General features: G+C 48.7%; 1 protein-coding gene across 6 annotated transcripts in view; it reads right to left on the bottom strand.

Moving 5' to 3' along the window:
* The window catches only part of Sfxn5 (sideroflexin 5), a 123,597-nt gene that overhangs the window by 47,127 nt on the left and 49,304 nt on the right, over positions 1-27,166 (bottom strand). For all 6 annotated transcript variants that reach the window (XM_028762307.1, XM_028762308.1, XM_028762309.1 and 3 more), the window contains 4 exons: positions 14,698-14,751; positions 13,908-13,964; positions 12,690-12,755; positions 1,399-1,489 (listed from right to left, as the gene is read on the bottom strand). In XM_028762307.1, the coding sequence (XP_028618140.1) occupies positions 1,399-1,489; positions 12,690-12,755; positions 13,908-13,964; positions 14,698-14,751 (268 nt within the window). The remainder of the gene's footprint in view (positions 1-1,398; positions 1,490-12,689; positions 12,756-13,907; positions 13,965-14,697; positions 14,752-27,166) is intronic.

Genomic DNA, 27,166 nt, shown 5'->3' with positions numbered 1-27,166 from the left:
AAAGCAACAACAACAATAAAACCCTCTGAGTTGTCCTGCAGCCTGAGGCCCCTCTGACAGTCACGTGAAGACTAAATATACCTCTCAGATGAATGTTTCTATATGTGTAAGCAAAACTCAATCTATAAAGAGATTAAAACATGTTATCAAAAAACTTTTATTATGGTTTAGTAATAGATACACATTTAAATTTACTTACTTACTTATGGGGGCATGTGTGGAAGTCAGACAATTTTCGGGAATCAGTTCTCTCCTTTCACCATGTACGTCTTAGGAATTGAACTCAGGCTGTTACCTATAGCCCAGGTTGGCCTCAAGCTCATTAGCTAAGGATGGTCTTAGACTTCTCATCCTCCTGTCTCCACCTCCCACATCCTGGTGTGTGGACTCCCAAGATCAGCTAATCAATATGGCTTTTACCTTAATTTTTTTTAAAAAAAGTAAGACATAGCCATTGAAATGTCAGGTGCTCACTTGGGCTTGTCCTGCACAGAAGCAATGCTTGCAGGACTCGGAGTCACAGATGCAATGTGGCACGGACTGCCTTGCGTTCCTGATGACAAATATCCGAGTCCTGGTTTTTACTGTTTGCTGGACAAACTCACGCTACCAAGATTGTAGATTTTTTTGGTTAAGGTTCATTATGAATACTTTTCACGTGCACAGCATGGATTGTGTTCTGTCTGCTGATCCATAGGAGCTGGAGATCCAGGTTCAGTCTCTCCCTGTGCTGGGCTAGAGGTTGGGTTTAATTGATAATAGTGCTTCCCTCGTATGCAGGGTGCCCTGGATTAGATCAACAGTGCCTAATGAACCAGAGCTGCATACTTCTAATCCCAGCACTGGGGAGGCAGAGGCAGGAGGGCCAGAAGTTCAAGATTACTCTCCATTACACAGCAAGTTTGAGGCAACTCTGGGATACACGAGACCCCATCTCAAAACAAAGGAGCAAATACACTACCTCTGTGCTAAGTCTCCTGGGAGTCTGAGGCTAGCCTTGGCCACATAGTGAGTGTCAAGCCAGCCTAAGCTACAGATTGAGATTTTGTCTCAAACAGACAAAAGGATAAGAATGGAGCGCAGCTGGTAGGATGTTTGCCATATGTGCTTGAAGCATCCCGAGCGCCACAAAACAAAACAAACACCCAAGAGTTTGTGCTGAAGCTGCATCTCATGCACTGAGCTGGTGGGTGGGTCCTGCATCCTTTCTTCTACCTGTGTGAATTTTGTTCTAGATCTCCGAACCAGGAGTCTGCAAGCATCAGGGAGATGTGATGTGGAAGGACCACCATTCACCCAGGTGCTTGGGAGTTCCCGAGACCTCCACCATACAGCATGCACACGCATATGCACACACGCGCACGCACACACACGCACACATTTGTGTGCAGATCTTACCTACTGCAGGGAAGGGTACAAATCTCTGCACGAGAAGGCGAGTGGCTGGCGTGAACTTGTTTGCTTTCTGAACCAGCACATTAAGGCCCACCTTAGGAAGGAAAGAAAACAGAAGAAGGTGCATGATGCTGCAAGGGTTCATGGGAGGGAGGAGTAGAGCTGGAGGGACAGTGGGAGGGGATCCCTCCAATTTCCCTCATACCCCACACCCCAGGTGCAGCCCTTCTGAGGCAAACTGGGCCTTCTGGCCTCTAGCCTTTGCTGACCCATTCCCTAGGCCCCACCCACCTCAGGCCACACACCTGTTCCCTCAGGACCAACTCTGAAGTCTACGTCTTTGTCACTTACTAGCAGTGGGACCCCAGGCAGGTGACTCATTATCCTTTCTCTACGTCACTGTCTGGTGGTAGAAAAAGGATAGTTATTTCTACCACATTCGGGGCTTGTGATAAGAACAGGTAGAAAAGGAGGAGCTTGGCACACAAGAGGACCCAGAAAGTGCAGCCACATGACAACATCACCTCTCTCAGGCAGGCAGACCATTGATCCTGTTTCCCTGGTATGTCTCTCCAAGCACTAGTCCTTGGCATCCCTGCCCCTGCCCCTCTGGGAGGGAAGGACTGCAGGTTTTTTCTGTGTATGTGTGGCACCAGACATTGTATCTAATAGCCCAGAGCACATGCTCAGTGAGCTTGTGGTTGGCATACGGGTACAAGCAGACAACTGGATGGAGCATTCAACACAGGGATCTCTGGGGACCTGAGTGTGGTTTAGGCTATCAGAGAAGAACTACCTAGAAGCTAGAGGAGCAGTGGACATGGAGAGAGAGCAGAATACCAGAAATCTTGGTATTCCCAGACTGAGGCCTAACCAGCCCTTCCCTGATGGTCCATCCCAGGAAGAGGAGGCAGTGAGGACCATGGCAAGATCTAGCCTGCTCTCAGCTCTGGACTCCTGCTGGCTAATCAGGCTACTCTGTGTTCCTAGACTGGTTCTATACTTAGCCTTTTAGGTTGTTGGGGCTTTGGGAACCCTCTATCAGGGAGATAGACCGCCTGCAGTAGAACAGGACCGGCTGGGCCCAGGCTCCAGTGGAGGGATATGGGACAAGGGTGTGCCAGCTAATCATCCCTTAGGCAGCCAGCAACTTCCAGCCTCAGCTGTCAGTGTGGCATGTATATCCTAACTCTCATGGTGATGTTCAGAGCCCTTGTCCCTGTCCCTGCTGCTTGCCTGAGGGCAGCTGAGTGGCAGGAACTGAATAACAGAATCTCCATATTTTGGTGACACACCAGGGCCTTTCTGAAGGCCCCTGACCATCTCGGGAACCGCTCAGACAGAGCTTACAGAGTCAGGTATCCCCAGCTCTCTGCAATGAGCGACTCAGACATGGCCTCCTGAGCACCATAACCTAACTGCAGAGGAAAAGCATGGAGGTCACAGCAAGGGTCTAGGGATCTCACATGTGCTACCAACACTTTTGCTTGCAAGAGCTTTTATATTCTGCAGTGCTGGGGGTGAGCCTAGGATGCTTGGCATCCTGCGACGCCTGGGCAAGGGCTCTATGTGCTACGTCCCAGCTGCCACACACACTATCTTAATAAAAGCCCCTTTCTACTAAGAAGAAGCAGGCTCAGAGGACTAGTAACTTTGTCAAGGATAGACAGTTATCTCATGGCAGCTAAAGTTAGGATTTGAACCCGAGGCCTGCTGATTCCAAAGTTTCACACCCACTTGGCAACTGGCCTCTGTGATAGTTAATACCATTGACTTGACAGAATCTAAAATCACCTAGGAAATAATCCTCTGAGTATGTCTGTAAGGGAGTTTCTAGACTGGGTTAACCAAGGTAGGAAGAGCCACCCTAAACATTTGCCAGGGTGCTAGACCCCATAAAAAGGAGAAAGCAGGCTGAGCCCCAGCCTTCATCTTGCTTTTCTTCACATTGTGGATACAATGTGACAAGCCACCACCACGTTACCATGCCTTCCCTGCCGTGATACACAGTACCTTCACTGTGAGCTTCCTTAGGTTGCTCCTTGTAGGTCTTGGATCACAGCAATGGGAAAGCAACTAGCACAGCCTCCTTCTCAAGAAGCAACTTTAACCACAGACCATGTGCATAACATGGGACCCCTGACAAAGGCCATTAGGGGTTGGGGTCCAGGTGATGTATAAATGGGAAGCAGCAGCTGACCTGGCAGGTGGCAGGCCTAGACACAGATAGATGCCAAACACATCTTACATACATACAGAAAGATGATGAAGTATTGAAGGTATTGGAAGCAGGAGTGGGGGAAAGGAACAAGGAGGGCCAAGCTTCTCCAAGGCTGGCAGCCTCCTGGGACTGGGCAGAGCTCAAGTGCAGGGGGTTGGGGGTTGGGGGTTGGGGAGAGACTAGAAACTATTGTTTGTAGCCAACACTGAGACTTTCTGTGCCAGCCTGAAGCTGACCCCTCCCTGGCTGGCTATTCTCCCCCACTGGCTTGGTCTACCACTGTCTTGAAGGGGTGGCCTAGCTAGTTTGCTGCATGCCAATTGAGAACCTAGCCTGAGGATGGCCCGAGTCTCCAGTGAGCCATAGGAAACTAGTCTTCTCTTTCTTCAGGTCTCTCACCAGCGGCTCTGACCTGACAATCACCTTGGAGGCAAGTGGTCACAGAAGGCCCCTTGCCTCCTCCAGGCAGTGGCTGCTGTCCCACAGGTCCTGAGCTTCAGCATGGCCATATTAGGAATTCGTGTGCAAATTTCTACCTTGTTTGTTTTCCCCCTCTGCCCAAATGGAGCCCCTGTTTGGTTAATTTCTGTTTTGTAGCTTATTTGGAGGCTGTTAAGGCAGACCCCGGGGGACTCTCGGCAATAGCTGTTCATATCTCATTATCTTCCCTGAACCTGATTATTAGCTCTGATTCTTCTGATCGCTAGCTGCTGTTCGCGATGCGTTGTGTGCCATTAATGCCAGCTGGTTCCCTTAAACAGGACCCGCCATGCCAGAGAAAACGGGCTGGCATTCCGAGCCTCCAGCCACTTGGCTTTTTAATTTTAATGGGCTCCACCAAATGTTCCAGGTCAAAGGACCCCGAGAAACAAGAACAGACGGGCTTCAGTCCCCCAAACTGCAGCCCTCCCAGGGATCCTTCCCAGGCTGTCCCTGTCCCTGTCCAAGGTCCTAGGGGCATGATGGCTGAGCGTTGAGTGGGTGACAGTAAGTGGCCGTTTGCCTTCTCTGTGTCTTTGGCACATACCCCAGGCCTATTGCTAGTGGGTGGGTGAGGCAGCCATATTACCTCCTAGTGAGCTCCCAACTCTGCATGGACCTTCTCTCCGCTTTGTGGCTCCCAGATCCCTCTTGGGTATGTTGGCTTACTTTCAGATAGATATGTGTTTCGTGCTAAATTTCATTCCAGACATGCGGGACATGCTAGCTTTATTTCACTTTTGTTTTTTACACTTTAATATTTTTGTTCTTTCAAGACATGCTTTCATGTAGCCCAAGATGGCCTTAAAGCAGCTGAAGGTGACCTTGAACTCCTGATCCTCCAACCCCTACCTCCTAAGGGCTAGGATTACAGGTGTGTGCCACCACACCTGGTTTAGTCAATGCTGGGGATTGAACCCAGATCCTTGAGCATGTCCTCAACCAACTGAGCCATAGTCCTGGTCAAAGAGGCCTGCTAGGGCTTCACTCCACCTTTTAAAAAAAAAAAAGACTCACATGAAAACATTTTAATTTCATTTCATTTTTATTTGTTCATTTATGTTTTTAGACACGATCTCACCAAGTAGCCCTGGCTGGCCTAGAATTCACTATGTAGACCAGACTGGAATCAAATTCACAAAGATCTGCCTGTCTCTGCTTCTAGAATGTTGGTATTAAAGGTGTGTGTCACCATGCCTGGTGAATTTTGTTTTTAATCTTTAACCGTGTGTGTGTGTGTGTGTGTGTGTGTGTGTGCACATGCACGTGCACATGAGTTCAGAGGACTGTGGAGGCCAGAAGAGATCCTTGGAAGACGGCGGTAGAGGCGGCTGTGAGGAGCCCGATTTGGGTGCTAGGAACTGAACTGTCAAAGCAGTCTGTGTCCTTGCCTGCTGAGCCACCTCTCCAGCCCCTAAAGCGCTCTTCTAAACTTCATGCAGCATACAGGAACAGCACGTGACAGAAGCTCCATGACATAAAACCTTCAGTGTCATTAGCTACATGTCTGATGGCAACCTTGGTTCTGCAAGGCCTTCAGGGAGATACCAGGTGGGGTGATGACAAAGCCATCTTGCTCCTTCTCTGGTTATGTCCTTCCTCAAGCTGGACATGCAACACCTGGAGACCCCTCTGTTGGAACAGGCCTTACTTAGCCTGGCACCTCCACAGCGTTCCCTCCACCCCAGGGAAGGCTGTCTAACTCTGCCTCACCTTTGCCCAGGTGTCCTTCTCTGCTACCAGCTGCAAGGTGCCTATCTATACATTTGACTCCAGTCTGGTCTACATAGTGAGCTCTAGGCCAGTCAGGGCTAATTGTGGTGAGATCGTGTCTAAAAACATAAATGAACAAATAAAAATGAAATGAAATTAAAATGTTTTCATGTGAGTCTTTTCTTTTTAAAAGGTGGAGTGAAGCCCTAGCAGGCCTCTTTGACCAGGACTATGGCTCAGTTGGTAGAGGACTTTCCTAATATGCTTGAAGATCTTGGTTCAGTCCCCAGCACTGACTAAACCAGTATAGTGGCACACCTGAAGAGACTTCTGGATCTTCCTGGACAGGAGCTGCTCAAGGCCCACAGGGAAGCCACCCAAGCCTCAGCTATTTGTCCTGTTCCCAGGCATCTTGACTGTAGCTCTTCTGTGTCTGCTCATATCCACCCCTGTGACCTCACTCCTCACTGACTTGTAGGCTTCTCTCATGAACCAGTTCTCCCCACGCCCAGGGCCTCTGAGCACTGTTCCTGTCAGGCCTCACTTTCAACCTAAATATCAGACCGCCTCTCTGCCTCAAGGTGCTTCCCTCACAGTTTCTGGAAGAGCCTGGAACTGGAACTTTATTTGGGGTATTTGTTTGTGTGTGTGTGTGTGTGTGTGTGTGTGTGTGTGTGTGCCATGTGTTCATGTGTGCTCATACATCTGTGTATGTGCTTCCATGTGTTCATGTGCACTTGTGTGAGTGTGTGCACACACACGTGTGCACTCATGTTTTGTGTGTTGCATGCATGAGTGTATCTGTGTATAGACCAGAGGACCACCTCAGACTTTGTTCTTCAAATGCTATTCATGCTTTGGTTTTGTGTTTATTTCTTTGAGACATGGTGTCTCTCTCACTGGCCTGGAGATCACCAAGTACATTGGACTGGCTGGACAGTGAGCCCCAGGAATCTGCCTGTCTTCTCTAGTATTCTCTATAAGCCACCATGTGTGGCTTTTAATTTTTAATTTAACTCAGTGTGTGTGTGTGTGTGTGTGTGTGTGTGTGTGTGTGTGCGTGTGCATGTGCATATGCCTGTGGAAGCCAGAAGAGGGTCTTGGAGTTAGAGTCACAAAAAGTTGTGAACTTCCCAATGTGGGAATCAAACTCTGGTCCTCTACAACAGCAGCAGGTGCTCTTAACCAATGAGCCTTTTCTCAAGCCCCACACATGGCTTTTTATGTGGGCTGTAAAATCAACCTCAGGCTTTCAAGATGCCAAAGCAAGCACTTTCACCATCTGAGCCAGCCCCCAGCCCAAGGCCAGAGTGTTCTTCCATGTATCCATCAGTCTCTAAATACCTATGTGTTTGCCTTTTCACACATCTCTGAACTAAAATAATGCATGCATCTGATAACTGAAGAGAAAAAAACCCGCAGCAATATTTTGTATCTGTGCAGTTGAATAGAAACCCATCTCTCCCAGTAGACACTGAGTAGTTCCAGAGCCTAGGGCTTGCCTCTCTTACCCACCCACTGAATTCTCAGATGTGGTAAAATGAGTCTGGACTTAGTGATATGTCTAGAATAAATCAGAGTGAATGTTGTTTGAGGCATGAAGGCAAACAAAAGCCTTGCAAACCACTGCATCTGCCTTCACAAACACTGCACTTGCCCAGGTCTGTGGGCTGCCTGAGCTGCTCATTGTACCCAGCTAGTGGAGGAGGCGTCAGAGGTCACCAGTGCGTCAAAGCACACATGACTGAACCATGGGGGTGAGTAGGAGGTAGCTGGGTAAGGAGAGAGCGGGGAGGAGGGAAAAGGGCTCTGCAGAGACACGGCCATGTAACGCTGGGTTGTCTGCAAGAGTTTGTGAACTCTGAGGCACCTGTCCATGCAGTCTAAGCGGTCCTGAAGAACAACAGAGGAGGGGACATACTGACAGGAGAGATGGCATGAGATCAGACCTTAAATTTCTTTTGGGTGACTGGACAATAATGTGCCCAATGGTCCTGCATTTGTGTGGGTCAGGGAAGGCAAAGGGTGGGTCAGGAAATCACTGAAGTACCACAAATACCCACCAGAGGGCACAGCTCTGTAAACTAACCCTGGCTACCAAGTAAGTGGAGGTCAAATGTCTTCGGGTCTCAGCCAGCCTGTTGTTTGGCAATGAGCTCAGGGGCAGAAGAGCAAAGGTGAATGGGATAGTTAGTCAACAGCCATCGCTCCTGTCAGCTCCAGCTGAGACTGAGGGGCCTATCTGCTAGGCCAGGGCTCAGGCCTCATTCCTGAACTGTGTTTGATAGGAACAGTGTGCTGGCTGCAAGGAACATTAGACCCTCTTCTTCCCAAGAATGGATTCAGGGCTGCTACTTGGGTCAGACTGGCCACTGTGCTGCCATCTGAAGGCTTCTGGACCACTTCAAATTCAGCTGCTGGGTCTCTGCCACGGCCTCTCCAACCCAGAAGTCATTTGAAAGGAAAGTAGCCTGACAATCACCTGGACCGGGATTCATGGGTGCCACTGTGACCCTGAGAACCCAGAGGAGGACAGAAAGACCTGGCTATACCCTTGCTGAACAGCCAACCAGATCTTGTCTTACAGGAGGCAGGGTGTGCTGTGGATCACAATACTGACTTAATGTTGGTCAGAAGATAGAGGTCCAGAAACCAAGTATGAAGGTTGGTGGTAGATCTAAGAGCTACCACTAATCTCCCTTATTCTTGAGAGTGCCTGTGGGGAGACCTGCCTACCAAGGAAACAGTAACATTTTCTCCCACCTAGAAGCTAAAACACTGCTTAGTTTTTCCTTTATCAGTAAGCCCCCATGGGAGCATGATGACAATGGGACCTTTGTTAACAGAAGTGTGTGAGTAAGCCTGGGCTGCAGTGCACAGGCTCTGCCCTTGGCTTCAGTCTGTTCTCAGTTTCCCCATCTGTAAAATGGGGCTGAAATAGCATAGTGCCAGCACTCTGTAAGGATTGCCCACTGTTACTACTTAAGTGGCTGTTTACTAATCTGACCATCGGGGGATGTGGAGTTGCCAGCAAGCAATGAGAACCAGAAGGCTTCCTGGGCTTCTCCCCACAGACAAATGCTGCATCCAACATAGAAAGGACCACTGGGGGAAGGAGGTCTGCATTGTTCCTGAAGGAAAGGCCACTGCAGCTAAGGCTTAGCTGAAGATGAAAGACTTGGGGACAGGACATGAACATATCTCTATCATCAGGCTCCACCGATCGATCTACCCTGACCAGTCACACACGATGTCAGCCCTGAGCCTTCCTCCCCAACTCCAGGTCTATTGCCACTCAGGAACTGGTGGATGTCATCTGCCACCCCTTATTTCTGCCCAAGACCCTGCAATGGCAGTCTGGGATTCCTGGTGTGGCATTCATGGCCCCTGGTGACTGCTGCTGTCCTCTACTGTCACCATCAACATTGCTCTCTACACGGCAGACACACTTCTGACAGCATCCAGAATCTGTTCCCATCTTTCTGCATGCCTCTATATCTACCATGTCCTCTCTCTGGGACATCCAGCACTGCCTTCTGTTGGCTTCCTCCATCTGTCCCATGTGTCAGCCCTGTGACTGAATTAGGTACCTCAGGGTCAGCGCCACCAGGGCTCTGCCCGCCTCAGTGCTCTCCATTCACCCTCCCATCATTCTGAAAGCTATATCAAGCTACAGCCCAGGCTCCTGTAAAGTGTCTGGCCCAACACAGACCTTGCAGAAGGAGTCAGGAGCCTGCCTGACCTCTCCCTTTACAGTGATAGTGATGGCCAGCCCAGAAGCTTCCACACAAACTCCAGAACAAAAACACAAAGAAGACAGAGAGAGGTTTCCTTTGTTAAAAGACAGCAAACTGTTAGGTTTTCAAAAATAACTTAAGACGGGATTTCTTTTTTATTCTAAAGCAAGAGCCCCAGACATTGCCAAATCTATTTAGGGGGGGCCCAGAGAGGCTTCTCACCCCAACGATCCTGGGCCCAGCATTTGGCTTCATTTGGGGGAATGCCTGATTGGTGAGGGGGTGCTGGTGGCCAAGGCCAAGGATCCTTCTGAAAGCAAGGCAGGGCTCTGCAGACCCCACAGAGGAGGCTGCACCTCAGCTAAGCTTAGTCTCTGGGACCGGCTCTCATCCCGTCAGGCGCCATCTAGCCACCTGCTTGTAGGGACTCGTTTTAATTAATGCCAGAACTGGGCCAACCACTGGGGCCGTGACACTTGTTTGCAGGTCATCTGTTCCTAACAGGCTCACCCTGGGAGGGGCTGACAGGCTCACCCTGGGAGGGGTTTGTCTCTAATTGAAGCCGAAATCAGTTAATGAGGCCGCAGGGCCTGGGGTTCCAGAGAACAAGGGAGAGGAAAATAAAATCAAGCCTCTGTCTTTGGCAGTTTTGTGATTTATACACACAAAAGAAAAGAAAGCAAGCTGCCGATTTTCCAAGTCAGGAACTCCACTCCATCTGCCCGAGTGAGCCCCTCGCTGTATGAAGTCGTCAGGCGGAGGGGCATGCCACTGCTAAGGCTCCGGCTCCTGGAGAGGAGAGGAGGGGCCTCAAGGCCAGCGATCAATCAGCAGCCTAATTAATAGGTATTTATGGCACAGAGCTCTGTGGTTCCCTCTGTGGGGTATGAGACAGATGCCTGTCCCTAGCTAACTTGTAATCCAACTGGGGACAATGAGAGGACAGGGTGTGACTGAGTGTAGGAAGAACGAGAAATTTCTGGGACTTGGGTCAAAGAAAATCTCCTCTGGGGGGATCTGAAACCAAGCAAAGAAGAGGAGGCAGAGGGTGTCTCCACAAGCCCTAAGTTCCAAGTAACTGCTGGCTTCTCTGTCCCTCCACCAAGCAATCTGAGGGAGGTACAGGCCTGCAAAGTGTTGGGATGGAATGGATGGGACCCCCACCATTGGCAGTTCCTAAGGGCTGGAACTCAGAGAGGCCAGAGTTTTCATAAGTTGAATTCCTGAGCCACGTGCCCAGTGGGAAGGCACCAAGGCAATGACCTCACTCAAGCCCTTCTCAGTGCTGCCCCCTCCTCCCAGGCCCTTCTACTTTAAAGGATGGCTGTTGAAGCAGCTGAGCCAGGGAGGCTCTGAACTCCTTGTGCTTTACAGAGCAAGAGGGTGGTAAGGGAGCCCTCTCCAGTCTCAGGAGCCCAGGCCTCAGACCAGCAGAGTCAGGCCGCCCCAATTTATCTGAGTCTCAAACCAAGTTCCATTCAGGGTTGCACGTCTACCAGGCAGATTGGCAGTTTCTCCACAGTGAGCCTTCTACACAGGTCTGGCTGCATATGGCTTCTAACTGGCAGCAAGGCATTCAGGGAACAAACAAGATCCCAGGCACAAAAAGGGATGCCCCACTTTCACTTGGAGGTGGCTTGCTCTACGTGGGAGTAAAATAAAAGGGGCTGCTTGAGGACAGCCCCAAAGCTCTACTTTAGAGACAGCAGTAGCACTGACAGGGTAGGATGAATGGCTTATCACACAGTTTGTACAGTTATGGTTTGTGTCAGAAGAGATAAGGAAAGAGGTGTTATCAAAAGATTCATAAATGTGAATTCTTCCATTGTGTTGTGTTTTCTTTCTTTTCAATTTTTTTAAATGGTGTGTGTGTGTGTGTGTGTGTGTGTGTGTGTGTTTTGCCTGCGTGTATGTGCACCATGTATGTGCAGCACCTACAGAGGCCAGAAGAGGGCATCAGATCCCCCAGAACAGGAGTTATAGATTTTTGTGAGCCCCAACATGGGCACTGGGAACCAAACCCAGATCCTCTGGAAGAGCAGTCAGTGCTTTTGACTATCAAGCCATCGTTTTTGTTAAGGGAGGGTCCCGTGTAGCCTAGGCTAGCCTCAAACTCACTGTATACCTTAGGATGACTTTGAGCTTCTGATCCTCTTGCCTCTACCCTAAGTGCTGCATGCAAGTTTGGACCACCAGGACCTATTTTACATGGTGTTGGAGATTAGAATCAGAGCTTTGTGCATACTAGACAAGCCCTCCACTAGCTGAGCTGCATTCCCAGCCCTGATGTGAACTCTTCCTTTGCCTAACAAGGCATTCGTTGTGTTACTAGTGACAGAGGTGACCGCTGGAAAAGGCACTTTGCCCTCAGGAGTCGGTTGTAGGAAGCTATTCCATTGGAGATCCAGAAAGTGGCACACATTCAAGGTTAGGACTGACATTAGACAAGGGCTCAGAGGCCTGATTCTTTACTCTAGGCGTGGTCCACACCCTCTCTGCTGTCTGCTTGCTGCCCCCACCTGAGATCATCAGTCCCACTTTTATTCGGCAATTTGCAAGTTCCTGTAACGAATTCCAGCTTTATTCTTGCAGGACTGCGAAGGCTCAACTTGAAGAGCTTTATAAACCTCTGGGGAAGCTAGCCTGACCCTCCAACCAAGCCTGAAGAGACTGCATAGAGGCAGTTCTATCCCCAGCTCATGGAAGCCAACAGCCTTCTCTAAGAGCCAAGACCAAGAAAACCACACAGTCTTTACTCGTGGAACATCAAGCTGCAGATGGTTGCTGTCCCTAGATCAGTCAGGAAGAGGGAATTCATGATCCTGGATCCAGGAGGTTTAGTAGCAGTGAATTGGAACTGTAGACAGCCATAGACTGTGCACCATAGGCTGCTCTGAGGAAAATGATGCACCGGGAGACAAATAGCAAAGCTGCTCTAAAGAGTGCTGGGTGCAGGGACAGACAGGGATAGATATCCTGCCCTCCCTGCCCTGAACTCCACACCTCCATCCCCAACACCTTGGAGTACCAATTTGTGTTCTTCCTAGCAGCCTCTTCCCTGCCTAGAAAATATCGAGGCATCCCCTTCCAGACCCCATTCCCCACACACTGGCCTACCATGGAGCAAGGTAGGAGTTACTCACAGCGATGGAGACAGCGCTGATAACGGCTCCCAGGTAACCCTGGATGAACTTGGAAGCAGGTGAAGGCTGGAAGACAGGCAGAAAGGTAGACACACTGGTCTCCAAAGCTTCCATGTTCTGCTTTGGCGAGCAAGGAGCAGTCCCTTGGGAAGCCAAAGGGGCAGGCCTCCCTCAGTAACCGTTAAAGCAGACTATACAAGGCCGGAGCAGGAATCGCTGGGCCCCTTTACTTCTGCCTTGTTCTAAAAAGATCTTAGCAGACACTGCTGGCTAGAGGTGGGAAACAGCAGGGCCTCTCACAGGTCCTTTATGTCCAGGCTGTTCAGGGTATCATCTAGGAAGGCCATGTTATAAGCAAGTGTTTCAGCCTGGCACATCATCTGTGTTGTATAGCATTGTCTTACCAGCTACAGTCTAGCTGGCTCTTACAGCTCCCTCAGCCCAGGACTCAGGGGGCTTCACTGTCAGTATGTTACTGTTGCCCAGTAGTTCCACAGAACAAAAGACCTCAAGTACCAACATTAAAAAAGAAAGAAAGAAAAACTGAAGAACCTCTCTCTGCTACAATTGCAGTTTGGAGATAGCTGGTTTAAGGTTACAGGAAACAATTGAGTGGAGCCGTATTGGTGAAACCTGCCAGAGTCTAGATATGCAGAGTTAGATGAAGGGGCATCCTTAGAGTCTCTGGTCCTTCAAGTTCCTACTGCAAAGGCCAGCTCCTCTGCTCTCTTTGCCACTTTGGAAAATATTAAGACCAACCCCTCAGAGGGGAACCCAGATTCCTCTGGATGTGAGAATGGTTCAGAAGGAAAGGTGGCCTTGTCACAGGTCAGCTTGTGTGATCAGTAACCTGGGAGCTGAGGACACTGAGCTGGCTTCTGGGTGTGCTTAGGGGAGCTCAGTCCTCAGGATGCTGATACCTTCCAGATCCAGTATCTGAGTGCACTAGCTTCTCTAGACGAGCCAGGAAGCCAGCAGAATCCACTCCTACAGACCTTTATTTTACCCACCCCTTGCGGGGCCCTTCCCAAAAGCTTCTGCTGACCCATGCCAAGCAAGCTAAGTGCTGCCTGTCTGTAGGGATGGCAGCATGACCAAGCACCCAAAGAAGGCAGTGCTTGGCACTAATGTCAGAGTGCTTAGCATGTCATGTCAGAGAAGATGACTAGGTCACTCCCACCTAAACCTGCCATGAGCAGAGAGGGCAGTGGCACTCACCTTGGTAGCATTGCGGTTTGCATAGTTGACACAGGCGTTATGGCTCTGGTTCAGCCACTGAGGGCAACAAGGAAAGAAATTAGGGAAGTAGAGTCACCTCCATGGAAGACCCCACCTCCACTCTGGCCAGAAGTCATGGGAATCTGCTCTATCTACAGAGATGGGTACACTGAGGTGACTTCTGGGTGAACTTGGGGTGATGGTGGGGATACAGTACTCAACATGCAGATATCACTTGACTGCAAGATCTGAATATGTTCCAGAAAAATCCAGAAGGTAGAAGAATTCACCTCCTACACAGCCTCCTTGATTTGACCCCTTGTTACCTGCCAGAAGCTCTGTCAGAACCAACAGGTGTTTCTTGCTGGTTACCAAGCCCAGATTTAGGGGAAGCTGGTATCAGAAAGAGGCTATAGGCCTCTGGTCACTGACCATGGGTCAAGCAACCAACAGACAGAATGAGTCACCACTCACAGGCCACCATGCTCCAGGTGAGGGTACCCGGCCCCTCCTCACCTCCATCTGAAGGTTAAAGGATACAGAATGGCTGGCATCACACTGAGGTTTTCAAGGCCTTTCAGCAGAATCAAGGTTTTGGTAGATTATGAGTAAGTGCTAGGGGATTGGAGCGCTTGACCCAGGGGCCTGAATGAAGCAGGAGACAATGGGGGGGGGGGAGGGTGTCCCATGCCAGTGTGTGTGTGTGTGTGTATGTGCACACGCACTCGCACACGCACACACAGACACACACACATTTGTTCCTTCAGGAGCCCTCTGCACAGACTCTTACCTGCCAGAAGACAGTGGATGCCAGCGTCTGGTTAGGCAAGAGAAGTCCCACCACCTAGGAAAGAGAGAGGGGTAGGTTGAGGAGGGCAGGAGAGATGCCCAATGCTTTTGTTTTGGTTTTTGAGATGGAGTCTCACTGTACCCAGGCTGACCTGCAATGCACTTTGTAGCCCAGGCTGGATTTGAAAACATAGCAAACCTCCTGCCTCAGCCTCATGAGTGCTAGGATTGCAGGTGTGTAGACCATGACTGTCTCAGCCATTTAGTGGGATCGAAGCTGTGTAGCACCACCCTATGAGTTTGCAAAGCAAATGTATACAGCCATGGACAACGGGGAACTGGAACCTTATGGACACTGGGGTGGTCTGGTATGCTGATACACGGTCAGATGTAAGAAAAACAATTAAAGTGCAGAATTACATTGCCATGCAATTCTGTTTATATAAAAGAAAAATATTATCTGTCTATCCAACACGCACACATGCATGCATGCACACAACACCTACAGTTAGCAGGATTAGCTGTGGGTTTTTATAAGTAATCCCAGACTACCTTCTCATAGTCTTATGACTTCTGCAGTCTTCTCTTTTTTTTTTAAAGGCTTTAAAAAAAAAAGATTTATTTATTTTATTTATATGAGCACACTGTAGCTGTCTTCGAACACACCAGAAGAGGGCATCAGATCCCCTTACAGATGGTTGTGAGCCACCATGTGGTTGCTGGGAATTGAACTCAGGTCCTCTGGAAAAGCAGTCAGTGCTCTTACCCACTGAGCCATCTCTCCAGCCTTTCTGCCTTCTTCTTAACAATGGATTTTTATTTATTTCCATAATTGAAGGGAGCAATAAAACCAAGCAAACAAACAAAAGGAATCCTGTCCCTTCTCTCAGGTAGACTAAACACTTTTCCTATAGGATATTTGTGAGAATTAAATAATCTCAAAGTCCTTCAAGGGATTCATATATAGAATTTTTGAAAATGTGCCTTTATCAAAAGAAAACTGGCAGTTATTGTTAACTGAATGACTGGGACACAGGAATCTAATAAGCAGTGGTTTCCATGGGAGTTAGACTTGGGGTCATGTGCTACAGTTGGTGAGGACACTATGAAGCTGAGTTCTTAGGGGTACAGCCCTGGTGGAGCACGTAGGTCTCAGGGACAGCACCTTTAAGGCATGTCCTGTCTCTAGGAGTTTCCCCTTATGCAGGTTCTCTGTCTCCTGTCCACTGTGAGGTGAGCTGCTTTGCTCAACCACAGATGAGCTCCCTGCTAGTGCTCTCCCTCTTCTCAGGCCTAGAAGCATCAGAACCAAGTGACCATGGACCAAAGCCTCTGAAACTCTGAGCCAAATGGCTTCTCTTCTGCACTGTGCTTTGTTACAACACGGGAGGCTAACATACTGAGTGAATGAATGGATAAACAGATACACTAAGTATGCCTTTACACCCATCATGCCTCAAACCCAAAGAGCACCTGGAATCTAGACTTGCTGGCTACCTTTTATAAAATATTTTACTATTTATTTATGTATATGTGTCCCTATGCATGGAGGCTGGAAGAGGGCATTGGATGCCCCAGAGCTGAAGTTATAGGAGTTTCTGAATTGCCTGATGTGGGTGCTGGGAACGGAACTGGTCCTCTGCCAGAGGAACAAATGCTCTTAACCACTAAGCCAGTGGTTCTCAGCCTTCCTAACACTGAGACCCTTTAATACACATCCTCATGTTGTGGTGACCCCAACCATAAAATTATTTTTGTTATTACTTCATAACTGCAATTTTGCAACTGTTATGAATGGTAATGTAAATATCTAATGGTCTTAGGCGACCCCAGTGAAAGGGTCACTTAACCCCAAAGGGGTCACAACCTACAGGTTGAGAACTACTGCATTAAGCCATCTCTAAACACACACACATACACGTTTTTAAAAACAGTCTTATGTGTCCTAGGATGGCCTTGACCTTGCTGCGTAGCTGAAAATGACCTTGAACTTCCTGTCCTGTGTCTGCCTCCCAAGGGCTGGGACTTCAGGGAAACAGAACCATGCTTGGGTGCTGTGGTGATTTGAATATACTTGGCCCAAGAGAAGTGGCACTATTAGGAGGTGTTGCCTTATAGAATAGGTGTGGCCTTGTTGGAGGAAGTGTGTCACCGTGTAGGCGGGCTTTGAGGGCTCCTAGTGCTCAAACACCTCCCAGTGTGGAAGAGGGCTTCCTGCTGGCTGCATACAGAGGAGAGCCTCATTCTGGCTGCCTTTGGATCAAGAAGTAGAACTCTCAGTCAGCTCCTTCTCCAGCAGCATGTCTTCCTGTGTGCTGCCATGTTTCCCACCATGATGATAATGGACTGAACATCTGAAACTGTAAGCCAGCCCCAATTAAATGTTGTCCTTTATAAGAGTTGCCTTCGTCATGGTGTCTGTTCACAACAATAAAACCCTAACTGAAACAGGTGCTGAGGATTGAACCCAGGATTTCGTGTATGCTAAGCAAGCACTGAGCTACATACATCTCCGGCCTTAAGTGTGTGTCTGTGTGTGTGTGTGTGTGTGTGTCTGTCTGTCTGTCTGACTGTCTGACTGTGTCTGTGTTTGGAGGTCAGAGGAAAACTTTTAGGAGTCAATTCTCACTTTCCATCTTCTTTTGAGGTGAAGTCTCTCTTGTCTCTGTCCCTGCATTGCATACTCCAGGCCAACTAGCCCATGAGCTCTGAGGTATTCTCCTGCCTCCACTTCCCCTCACACTATGGAAATGGTTAGGTCTCCAGCTTTTTACATGAGGATCTTACAGTCTGTGGATCCAGACTGGAGGATCTGAACATGGGTCATCAGGCTTGTGCGGCATGTGCTTTACCCATTGACTCATTTCCCTGGCCCTCTGCTCTGAGACAGAATCTAACATAGCTGGCTATGGCCTTCCTATGCAGTTGAGAATGAACTTCAATCCGTAATCCTCCTGCCTCTACTTCACACAATCTGGGCTTACCGGCATGCACCACCATGTCTAGCTGATCTTGTTGGGCATCAAGGGCTTGTGTGAGTCTCTTAAGTTTACCTTTAGAGTGTTTGTGTGGGAAACAACATTTCCCAAGTACAGCTACATATGGGAAAATGTGCACAGCCATCCACATATTGACTTATTTATTATTCCTGTAGATAAAATGGCTCTTTGGCAAGAATTTCCGCAAGGAACAAGTATAAACATTCAATACTATGCAGTAAATCAAATTCTAGACATCCTTAGCAGCATTAGTAAATCATGTTTTAAACATTAAAATGTTTTAAAACAGCGAACACACACGCACATTTATATTTATTGGCCCATATCAGTTTGAATAAAATTACAGAACGTAATGCCATTCCTCAGCTCCAACAGGAGCTACGCAAAGGACTTTTTCCTCCAGAATGAAGTGTCTACTGATTCTTTTGTGCAGTGGTCACTTAGGGCAATGAGGATTGTCCAGTAAGGAGACCTGGGGCCTCAACTGCAGCTGTAGCCTTGTGCTCTTGAATTCTTGATTCCTTCTGGAGTTGGACTTTTCCATCCTATAAGAAGAAGGATTTACCCTGAAGGTCCTAGCTCAGTTCCACATGCCCCCACCCCAGTGTATGTTGTGTCTGAGTGTGTGTATGGGACAATATTTGCATACACATGTGTGTGTATGCATGTGGAGAGCAGAGGGAGATTGTAGAATGCATTCATCAATCACCCTCCTTCTATATCCATTACTTATTTTCAATGTATACGTACTGGTGTTTTCCCTATACGTATGTCTGTACATCACTTATGTTCAGTATCTAGGGATACAGAAAAGGTTGTTGGATCTCTGGGACTGGAGTTACAGATGGTTGTGAGTTGCCATGTGGTGGGAACCTAACCCAAGTCCTCTGTAAGAGCAGCCAGTGTGCTTAACTACTGGGCCATCTCTCTAGCCCTGCTGCCTTTATGCTTTGAGACAGGCTCTCACTGAGACTGAAGCTCTGGCTGGCCAACATACTTAAGGGGTCCACCTGTCTCCACACTCCTCCTCCACCATGGCAGGGTTATAGACACACACCACTGTGCCTGGGTTTTTCCATGGGTTCTGGGGATTCAAACTTTGGTCCTCATGCTTGTGTAGTAGTCATTTGCAGATTTAGCCATCTACACTCTCCCCAGCTGAGTTTAAAAGTCTATTCTATTCTCAGGTTCCAATTGTCTGGAGAGGTAACTCCGTCCGCTCTGAGGTGCCTATATAGTATAGGATCCCAAGGGACCCAAGCACTTTTCCTTCTTGAAGCTCTGACCAGAGCAAAGAGAAGCTGAACTTAGAGTGACTGAGGGAAGGGAGGGGGTGTCACATATTTACACACAAGCACATGAATGCTGCCTCTTAAACACTGGGGCAATTCGTACTGACCATTTGCAAGTGTTCAGGTCACGCATCCTGCCCACCCCCACTCCCGTGGTTTTACATCATATTGTAAATTATACAATATATCCCCACCCCCAAATCCCAACTTTCTGGATAGTGCTTAAGCCACCAAGAATGTCCTCAGACACCATTACTTGGGACTCTATGCATCACCAGGCTCCTGCTGTCCAGGATGGTCACTGAATTACCTCAGAAATACTTCCTGATTTCTAAGTCAGAGATTTCATGTCTGAGCAGCTGGTTTGCATTGTCTTGCTGACAGGGGGTCATTTACCTGTGTCTGGCCCTTAAGAGGCCTAGGCCAGGGTCAATACAATGGCTCAATGGGTAAAGTGTTAGCCATCCAAGCCTGACAACCTGACTTCCATTCCTAGAAGCCACTATCTGACTCCTCAAAGTTGTCCTCAGATCTCCACACATACATGGTGTTATGCATGTGCATGCACACATGCACACACACACACACACACACATACACACACACTAATAACAAGAAGAATAAATAAGTAAATAAATAAAAGAAAAGAAGCTCTGGCTAGCTCCCTCTGCCCGCAGCTCTCATGGGTACAGACCCACACTGCTCATGCTCTGTGCCCACCCATAGCCCCACCATCTTCCTTTTGCTAACCTTCTTTGGGTATCATTTTATTCCATAGTATGCCTTTTTTAAAAAATGACACAGAATCTTTTCTAGAACAATCCAGACCCCTAAATAAACTAGCACCTAGGCTATGTCAGACATACTCCCAATGCACATGACTCTGACTAGCAAGAGTCTGACTGCATTGGATGACCCTTGCTGCCTGCCATAACACAGACCTGGTGTCCATGGCAGTGCCTCAAATACTGAAACTTCTCCATGCTTTTCATCATCTTGTTGGGTGACCTTGACAAGCATGTGACACTTACTATAATCCTTACAATAATGAAGACCCTATAAAATAGAGACGGCCTTCTTATTTGGCTGAGGCTTAAGATGTGCAGGGAATCTATCCAGGTCTTTCTAGTACATTCAAGAGTCAGTCTCTCAATCTCCAGCTTGGCACTCTGGTTCTGATTTTAGGGTACTCCTCCAGCCTATCTCAATGAGCACAAAGGAAGAGGGGGTTCAGTTACCACTCTCGCCAGTGGGTGGGGCATAGTAGATAGAGTGTGCTCTAAGGCTTCTGGCAACAGCAGGGGTGGGGAGTGGGCTTAAATGGTATCTGTGATGGTTAATCTTCATGTCAACTTGACTGATGGAATTTAGGATGACACACACCTCAGGGTGTTTCATGATAGATTCCACAAAGGTTTAACTGAGGTGGGAAGACCCACTCTGGATGTAGGCGGCCCTGTCTCATTAGCTGGAGTCCTGAAGTGAATAAAAAGTGGGGAGCTCAGGGTCTAAACCACCAGCCTGGGAGCACTTAGGGGGGGATCCAGGGCTTCAGCTGAATATGTAAAAGTGGAGGGCCCTGCTGGGCATAGGTGGAAGAAGAGAACCTTGACCTCATGAAGGCTGGATGCCCCAGGGGGTGGGAATTTTGAGGGTGGGGAGGTGGGAGTGGGGGGATGTAGATAGAGGTTACATCCACAGAGAAGAAGGAGGAGGGGCGAGGGGATTGGGGGTTCCGAGGGGGTGGTGGGGGATGGGATAAGGGGACAACATAGGAAATGTAAATAAATCATCCAATAAAAAAAAAAAGAAAAAAAAAAGTGGGGAGCTAGCTGAGTACCTGCATGTGGGTGCTTCCCCAGAAGTGGGTGTAACGTGGCCACTTCCATTCCAGCTGCTGTGACCTCTCACTGTGAGGGACAGTTATCTCAAACTATAAGCCAAAATAAATCCTTCCTTACTTAAATTATATCTATACAGAAGTTTTGTCACAACAAAAAGAAAATTAACCAAAACACCTCCTAACCACAAAACACAAAGACCAGATAAGACAGGAAAAGCTAGGCAGGTCAAAGAGGTGCTTGGAAGTGAGTAAGGCTGATGGACTCTAACCTTCAAACAGGGCTTTCGGAAAGCCAGGCTTGACTACTGGCAAATAGAAGTCAACTTCTGCTAAGGGAGACATGTGTGCATGACTGCATGCATGCCTGCGTGTGTTTGTGCATGTGTGACAGGGGCTGGGCAGCTGAGGCAGCAGGACAACAGAACCGCTGGCCTGACTGAGAAGAATGTCCCAGAATTGACAAAAGACAATCTAGAGAAGGTGAAGATTGGAGACCATGGACACCAAAGAGCTCCCTGGGTCCCTGTGGCCAGGCGGGGCCTAGAGCACATGGTGCCAGCCTCGTTCCCTATTAGGCAAAGCACTGCACCATCTGTATAGTCCCAGGAGCAGGAGCAGGCGTTTTATAACTTCCTTTTCTTTTTCAGTCTACATTAAAAATAAATGTTCCCTTCAGCTCTCAGATGTATATCTCTAGTGCAACCTGCCCACATTCCCTCCTGCTGCCCTTTCCAGAACACGGCAGGGGAAGGGAAGGAAGAGATGGAGAGAGGGAGCCAGTCCACCCGGCTGATGCCAGTGGATCACACCTCTTCTAAGAGGGAAGCGCGGCAGGCATGGCCACACATGGTGGAGAGTGCCCAGAATGCATGGGGACCAGGGAAAATGGAAGTGGAGGAAATGGAAGCCAACAGCCAGGCTTGCTTCCCGCCCCCACCCTCCCGCGCCGTAGGACCTTGGCCAAATCACACATCCCATCTTTGCATTTATAGTTCATGCAGTGGCTGGAGTCCCCTCTGCAGCTCCAGCCCTCTGGTGGCTGTCCTCTCTGCACACCTTTCTGTACCTCCCATCATGTGTCCTGCTGTGGACCTAGTGGTCATCAGACTCTGGGGCCAAGACCGACACAGGCTAAGTTCCTCGAGTTCTTGCCCTCTGTCTTCACCTGTTAAATAAAGGACCGCCTGGCATCTCTCAGGAGCCACATCTCCTAGGGCGGGACAGACAGGATCTGGCGCAGTGTCTGGCACATGTGCCAGGATGTCAGGTAGTAGTGTCATCTCTCCTCCAGTCTGGTTTCTCTTTCAGTCTTGCCTGCACACACACACACACCCACACGCACACGCACATGAACATGTGTATGTGCACGCACATGTACACGCGCACATGCACATGCGCGCGCGCATACACACACCCTTTCTTTGAGCCCCACAGCCTGCACCTTACAATTGAGCATCATCTTAAAACATAAATCTTTGTGTGAGTATGTATGCATTCGTGTATGTATTCACGTGTGTGCACATGCATATACAAGCCTCTAGAGGCTGAAAGGAGCAGGGGTCAGCCAGACTCAGCTGACCACAGATACACAACAAGGATCAGAAGTTTCCCCAGAGGTTGACCCCAGCTAACTATGAGTTCCTAAGAATGTGTGCGGAATGTTGATGTCTGGGCCATGGCACCACTGCAGCCTTCACAAAGGGCTCTGTGCTGGTACTGTGGTGAGTACCCCTGCATCTCCATCTTCACTCATGCTGTTGTCTCCCAAGCAACTCTGCTCAGCACCCCACCCACCTGGGCTCTGGTGCTGACAGGGACCATTTGTGTTGCTCTAAGGACAGAGGAGAGACTGTATTCCATGCAGTAGCTCCCACCTGGAAGATGGTTCAAAAGAGAACTCACACCTTTATTCCACCTCTCCTTCAGTGTCCTAACTGCTGTAGACAGGTAATGTTTTTCTGAGTTTTTTTGTTTAGTTGGTTGCTTTTTTTGTTGTTGTTTGGTTTGGTTTTTCAAGACAGGGTTTCTCTGTGCAGCCCTAGCTATCTTGGAACTTACTATATAGACCAAGCTGGCCTTGAACTTAGAAAGATCCACCTGCCTTCTGCCTCCCAAGTACTGGGATTAAAGGCATGCACCACCGCCGCCTGGCTGACAAGTTATTTTTTTAAACTTATTTGCATTTGTATTTATTTATATGTGTGTGGGTATGTGCACATGAGTGCAGGTGCCCACAGAGGCTAGACATAAAGACTTTGGATCCCCTGGAGACTGAGTTAAAGGCAGTTGTGAGCTGACCAGTGTGGGTGATGGAAACTGAACTCAGGTTCGCTGGACAAGCAGACAGTGCTGGCTGTTAGCCAGTGAGCCATCTCCTGGGCCCAAACGAGTCCTAATCTGTGAAAACAACACCTTGAACATCCCAGTCTTCTGGCCAGCAGTATTACCTGAGCTGCTGAAGTCGGGGGTGGAGGAGAGCACAGGCCACATAAGGCACCAATAACTGGCCTGGGTGGGGGGACCTGAGCAGTCCCTAAGCCTTGCTCTTCCCCACATCACTCTCAGATGAGGACTTTGTATAGTGCTCATAACATATACATACATACATATATACATACATACATACATGTATGTATATATATGTGTGTACATATATACTATATATACATACACATATGTATACGTGTGTGTGTGTGTGTGTGTGTGTGTGTGTGTGTGTGTGTGTAGGGGGCTAGAGAGATATCTCAGTGGTTAAACACACTTGTCCTTGCAGAAGACCTGCCTTTAATTCCCAGAACCTACATGATGGCTCACAACTGCCTGTAACTCCAGTTATAAGGGATCTGACGCCCTCTTTGGACTTCCATAGGTAATGCATGCATAGGCATGCAGGTAAAACATAGACATAAACATAAGAATAAACAAATCTAAGGGGGGGCACTAGGGAGATGACTCTGTTAGTAAATGGCTCACTGTACAAGCATGGGGACCTGAGTTTGACCCCTGACCCCCAGCACTAAATAAATGTCAGATACATCAGCTTGTGTTTGTCATCCCATCGTTGAGGAGGAGACAGGAGGAGTCTAGGGGGCTCGATGGCCAGCCAGTCTAGACAATTGGTGAGCTCCAGGTTCAGAGAAAGTCTCAGGTGGAAAACAAGGAAGACATCTAATGTCGACCTCTGGCCTCTGAACACGTCTGTACATCAGCACATGCATGTGTACACACACACACACACACACACACACAAATCTATTTGGGAGGTGTGACACATTTTTGAGCTTCACCACAGGGTACCACCAAATTATCCCAAATGATGAGAAAATGATAGGAATAACTATCCTCAACCCTCCTCCCCGCTGCTACTTAGCTCAGCACCCATCCCAATACTCTGCTCTCCGATCTGGTTGAGATTCAGTTCCTTTGCAGGTTCCCATCACCCTCTCCTTCCTCCTTACGTCACCTCAGCTGGCTCCACGTTTGCACACGGTCTAGTTCCCCAGAACTGCCCTCAGCCTTGGAGGTGAGCAGCCAGAGGGCATTAACAACCCTCACAAGTGGAGTACTTTTGAGACCTTCCCTTCTTTACCACCCCCATGTCACCACCACATCTTCAACAGTTGTCTCTCACAGACCTGCCATAGCTGGGGCACCCAACAATTTACTAGTTTTTTTTCCTTGTGCTTTGCCTCCACCTTCTGACTTATATGGCTACTGATCTGAAAAGTAACGCTTTGGTGGATCAGGTGTCACCTGATATACAGCAGTGGTTCTCAACCTTCCTGATGCTGCCACCCTCTCATACAGTTCCTCAGGTTGCAGTGACCCCCCAACCATAAAATTATTTTCATTGCTACTTCCTAACTGCTGTAATTTTGCTACTGTTATGAATCATAATGTAAATATCTGTGTTTTCCAATGCACTTAAGGCAACCCCTGTGAAAGGGTTCTTTGATCTCCAAAGGTGTCACAACCCATGGGTTTAAAGGCTGCAGGCATCTCCAGAAGTAGCTTTTGTCAAGACTAAACTTGGTTGATGGGGTCTAGCTTTAACTGGACTGGCAACTCTTGCATGGTATAGATGGGGCCAAGATGATTGTTATTTGGTGACACTGGAGGTGGGCAGTGAGGAGTTGGAATGAAGATTAGGGGACAGGAGAAAGCAGCTTGCATTAACGAGGACTCAGCATGTCAGTAAAGCCCTGGGACGTGGACAAACCCTGACAGAAAGTAAACACTTTACCTCTCCCATACAGTGGTGATTCAGTGACCTCATGAATGCCTTCTGAGTCTTAGGGTTTCTATACCTATGGGAGTATCCAGAACAATAAGAAAAAACTCAGATTGTGTAACCCAAGCCTCTAATGTCACAAGAAAGTTAGAATCTGGCCAGGAAGGTAGCTTAATGGGTATAGTGCTTGTCTAACATGCACGAAGCTCTGGGTTCCATGTGTGGCACTGCATGAACCCTGTGTGTCGATGCACACCTGTAATCCAAGCACTTGGGAGGTGGAGCAGGAGAATCAGAAGTTCAAGGGTCCTCAGTTTCTTAGTGAGCTTAGAATAGGCTTAGTTACATCAGAGATTTTTCAACCAAACAAAAGGGCATTAGATCCACTGACTAGGGGCTCATGGTCTGCATCCTTCATCCTTCTGAGATTTGAAACTTCCAGACTGGATGGGAGTGCAGAGCTGAGAAGGGAGGTACAATGTACCCAGGGAACATAGGTCCATGAGGCACTGAGCTCCTGGCGTGTAAGGCATGCAGGGCACAGGCAGATGAGTTGAACAGACTCCAGGGCAGGGAGCCCTGCCCCTTCTGCTGCATGGGAAGGACAGTGTGCCATTCTACAGTGGGAAGCTAAGGAAAAGGGAAGAAGGGACTGTAGAGAACATCCCCATGGTGGGGGCTTCTTGGAGGACCCTGAAAGGATGGAGACTGGGCCGCAGCAGCCGCAGAAGTGGCCTGGACACTCCGTCTTAGCATCCGTGCTTCTGTATAAATTGGGATCTTTTTGCCACACACGAAAGTGGGGGAAAGTTCCCATCTTTAAATGTTAAGCTTAAAATAAGCCCCGACACGGGTGCCAGTGGATCTGTGAAATCTGCTGACTAAACTGGCACCGGTGCCTGTGAGAACCAGCTCGTCCCTCCGAGCCCTGGGGTAGGAATGAGGTTACTCTCAGGGTAAGCAGGAGGGTATGAGGTCGAGCAGGGATGCTCATGCAGGCAGGAGGCTGCTTGGATGTGACATCTAGAAACTTCTCAGTTGAGGCACCTGCCAGCTTTCCTCGCCCCTTCCCTTCATCACTCAGGGGCCCAGTTCCTAGCACATTCGCTGGCACTCTCGTTTCTATTTCGGTAAGCGTTTTCAGTGGCTTCTACACGAGTATATTTCTTACTCACTCTGACCAGGGGCTTCATGAAGGTGTGGACTGGAACCTTCCAGCCCCTATAGGACCAGTAACGAAGGAATGTTCAAGGGATGTCAGGGAACAGCAGGACATTAGAGGAGCTACTGCGGCTGAGGGGAGCCAGGCTGTGAGTGCTGGAGAAGTCATGTTCCTTCCATATAAGGTGAGGTTTTAATCTGGAGGTGGCCAGAGCGGGACCTATTAACTGCCACGTTGCCTGCCATGTTCAAGCACAGGGATGGATGGCCTTAGTTTCACCATACCCACAGGCTCAACTGGAGATTCACCTCTGACTCACTGCTCTCAATCTTGGGACAGGGCTCCCTGGGGCTCAGAAGCAGGTCAGCTGCTGAACCGTCTACTGGGACATCATGTCTCAACATGCTGCCTGTTTTGCTTCTGTGGAGACCTTGCTGCTGCTCTGAGGTGTGTTGTCTCCACACTGTATATGCTAACTCAGGGGTTCTTTTTCACGGGCCCTAAGGACTGGGCCATTCTGCACATCTGCTTTCACAGTGCACAGAAAGGAGGTCAGCATCCCAAGCCTGGACACCAACAGGGTTGCAGTTTCCTGCAACGACGGGTTTGTCTGGGGTGTGAGCAGAGCACCTTGGTAGCACTCTATGATTAAACCCTGTCTCAAAACATACAAAACCACCACAACAAAACAGAGCTACACTCTTAACTTTGTTGATTTGTTCTGGCTGAGAGCAGTCACTGACACTGCTAAAAATCCACCTAGTCACTCAGTGGGTCATGAGCCTGTATCCACCTGTGAGTGACCAGCTCAGGTCTCTGGTGTGATAATATTGCCAAATGATGTATTGATGTAAATGTTTATAAAAATTATTATATCAGAGCTGAAGAGATGGCTCAGTCAATGAAGTGCTTGCCTTACGAGCCTGAGGACCTGGGTTCAATC

Source organism: Grammomys surdaster, unplaced genomic scaffold (assembly GCF_004785775.1).
Source record: "Grammomys surdaster isolate TR1022 unplaced genomic scaffold, NIH_TR_1.0 133, whole genome shotgun sequence".
In the NCBI taxonomy this organism is placed as follows: Eukaryota; Metazoa; Chordata; class Mammalia; order Rodentia; family Muridae; genus Grammomys; species Grammomys surdaster.
The sequence above is the reverse complement of the archived record's forward strand: the minus strand, read 5'-3'. Positions and strand labels throughout refer to the sequence as shown.